The sequence below is a fragment of the Ricinus communis genome, chromosome 6 (assembly GCF_019578655.1).
Source record: "Ricinus communis isolate WT05 ecotype wild-type chromosome 6, ASM1957865v1, whole genome shotgun sequence".
Lineage (NCBI taxonomy): Eukaryota > Viridiplantae > Streptophyta > Magnoliopsida > Malpighiales > Euphorbiaceae > Ricinus > Ricinus communis.
The window spans coordinates 16,938,292-16,941,549 of NC_063261.1; the positions used below are offsets into that span (position 1 = coordinate 16,938,292).

Below are 3,258 nucleotides of genomic sequence, written 5' to 3' on the forward strand. Positions count from 1 at the left end.
TTGAGTAGAAGCAAAAAATGAAGTAAAAAGAGATCAAAAAGTTGAGAAGAGTAAAGAAATGGTATGAAAGTTAAACATATATAGAAGAGAAAAATCACATTTATATTATGGGAAGAAGAAATTGAGCATAAGTAAGAAATTTGAATAAAATAAAGTCAAAAAGTTGAAAAGAGTAAAGAAGTGGAGCAAGAAAGTTACATTCTTATCAACATGTGCAAAATGCGAAAAGCAACAACATGTGCTCTCAAGATAGATAAGTTAATTGAGGACCAAACTAAAAATAAAAATACTTCAGAATTATTTTACATGACACGGAAGTCTATAAATAAGCAATCGCCTCATAATGAGCAAATTTCAACTAACCAATCAACTAATCAAAATAAAACAAACCCAAAGTCTATGGATTTTATCTTTATCTTTATTCTTGACGCTTTTCAATTATTGTTTCAATATTATATTAATTTATTGTATTTTATATTTTCTAGCTCATTAATTATATATTCGTAGCTTTTTTACATTTTTAGCTCATTAATTAGTCCTGCATGTTAATTTAGTAAAATTGCATAAGTTTAGTTAAGAATCCAAGGTAATTTAGGTCATTTTATTACATGCACAAAAGTAAAAATGGACGCACATTTTATATTTATTGCATTAGTCGCATTTATCTGATTTATGACACGTTCAACAATTAACCGAAGGAACAACAGTTATATATAGATGAAAAATATAAGTTCAGAATTCACAGCTTTCTATTATATACTGTGATCCCCCATATAGGGTTCTCACAAAGCGAGGTAGAAAATGTGGACAATTATACTGTTTTTAGCAGCACTACTTGTTATATACTATACGATTTGGATTAACAAATGGGGGAACCCAGAATGCGAAGGTGTTCTCCCTCCAGATTCCATGGGAATACCTATTATTGGGGAGACCCTTCAGCTATTTATTCCTAGTAATTCTCTGGATATTCATACCATTCATCAAGAGGAGAATGCAGAGGTAGAAAATTAAACATGTCATTATGGGTTCATTTTTCAATTAGATGTGGTGATTTTATGCCTGTTCTTTCTTTCAATCATCATGTTTTCTTTCATGTAATAAATTGAGCTTTTATTCCAAAGAAAGAAGGCCACCTACTGGCTTAGAGGACATGCATACTAAGCACAATTTATTAGAAGAAAAATATAAAAAAATATCTATTTTTTTTGTTTTCTTAACAAACTTATAATTTTTTTTAAAATTTTTTATTTTTATTGTGTTAAATATAAAAACTAAAAATAAAAATAATTGAGAATCAACTGAAAAGCAACTAACACTATAAACGGATGGAGGGTAATTTAAAAGAAAGAGAAGTGAATAGATAGGAAATAGTTTTTCGTTATCCCATTGTAGAAATTGAATTTAATTACATCCCAATTTAATGCGTAAAAAATTTCAACTCATAATAAAAAATTAGAATATAATTAATTATTATTTTTTTATTTCTATAATTATAATAATAAAATTCAAAATTAATTAATTCTCCTCCCTTTCCTTTAATGGATATTTCTTTGTAACTATATTTTTTCTTCTTTCCCTTCGACTCCCTTTCCTTCCCTTCCCTTCCCCTCCCTTTCCAATTTATTACGTAAAATTCTTTCTCTTTTAATGGGGGCTCAGGTATGGACCCATATTTCGAAGCAGTGTGGCAGGTCGACCTGCTGTGATATCAACAGATCAAGAACTCAACCATTACATCCTAACTCAAGAAGGAAGAACAGTTCAACTCTGGTATTTGGGTACATTCTCTAAGATTTTTGCACTTGACGGTGAATCAAGAACCCATCCTTTTGGCTATATTCACAGATATTCACGGGGCGCTATTTTAAGTCAGATAGGGTTCAGAAAGCCTCAGGGAAAAACTGCTTCCAGTCCACAGATGGAAAGTATGGTGACAGAAACTCTGCATTCATGATCTGCCCAAGAACAAATTGTAGAACTGAAACACGCTGTTTCCAAAGTAAAATTCCAGGCTAGTTTCAGTTGCTAATAACTCATTAAATTTGTTTTTAGTTAATAATAATAACAATAGCAATTTTGTTGTTTCTGAATGTACGTTTATGATGGTGAAACTTAAATTGTTTTCCACCATTTTGGCTTTTCTATTGGAAATGTTATGACTTTCTTGAAGTCCAAGTTGAACTCAAACCCTTTGTTATATTTCTCTCTTCTTTTATTACTTAATTTCATTGTCATTAGAGTGATTTCATGAATGGAAGATTCTTTTCAGAGTATATTAATGGCTTATTTATGTTGCTCGTTAGTTTCTACAGGAATCAAGTTTAGGGTTTAATTATAGCAAGCTCAGATTTCTCAATTTTTCTGTTATACTACATCGATTTACTTGATTTGATTCATATGGTGAATCAAATCTATATAATAATATTTTATATAAATAGTCTTAGTTTTTATTTTATTTAGAGAGTTCTGACTTATAATAACGTATAAAATAGAGTGAATAAAAAAATTAATTAAATTAATAATCGAATAGGAACTAATCAAACTGAATCAAAACAAAGTGGTTGATTGAACTTATAGACTAATTATGTTTTAATTTTAAAAAACTAATAATTTACCGAAACCAAAGTAATAACTAAAAATAATTACATTCAAATGTATTTTGTACACTTTCTATACATATATATATATATATATATATATATATAAACAAAATATTTCACTATAAATTTATTATTCAAATTATTTAATATATTATTTAATTGATATATGAAATAATAATATTATTAAGTAATTATATATATATATAAATTTCTAAACTCTAAATTCTTATTGACATATGTATAGCACATAGAATTATATAATTTTATTTTTTTATTAATAAATTACATCTCTAATTAAACAATGATTCTAATATTAAGAAATTATATATTAATTATTTTAATATTATATTAATTAATAATTTTTTCTAATTAGATAATAATTCTAATTCTATCCTATAAAAATGACGTATTAATTATATTTTAATATTATATTAATTAATAAATTAATATTTAATTAAATAATAATTTTAATTTTAAATAATAAAATTTTAAATAATATTTTTAATATTACATTCATTGATAAGTTAATTTTTAATTATAATAATTTCTAATCCTAAATTATATTGATAGTATTAATTAATAAATATTTTAAAATAAATTTTATATTATTGATAAATTCTAAAATATTAAAAAGTTAAAAGAACATCTAAAGATA

The 3,258-nt window shown here is 25.4% G+C and overlaps 1 protein-coding gene across 1 annotated transcript; it reads left to right on the forward strand.

Moving 5' to 3' along the window:
• The first annotated feature begins 801 nt into the window (after positions 1 to 801).
• Positions 802 to 1,957, forward strand: LOC8262581 (cucurbitadienol 11-hydroxylase). Its single transcript, XM_015724560.1, has 3 exons — positions 802 to 1,002; positions 1,046 to 1,050; positions 1,663 to 1,957. The coding sequence occupies exons 1-3, from the start codon at positions 802 to 804 to the stop codon at positions 1,955 to 1,957; spliced, it is 501 nt and encodes a 166-aa protein (XP_015580046.1).
• The last annotated feature ends 1,301 nt before the right edge of the window (positions 1,958 to 3,258 follow it).

What these genes read in the sequence shown, in the direction of transcription:
- LOC8262581 (XM_015724560.1), top strand. Translation starts at nt 802, where the DNA reads ATGTGGACAATTATACTGTTTTTAGCAGCACTACTTGTTATATACTAT.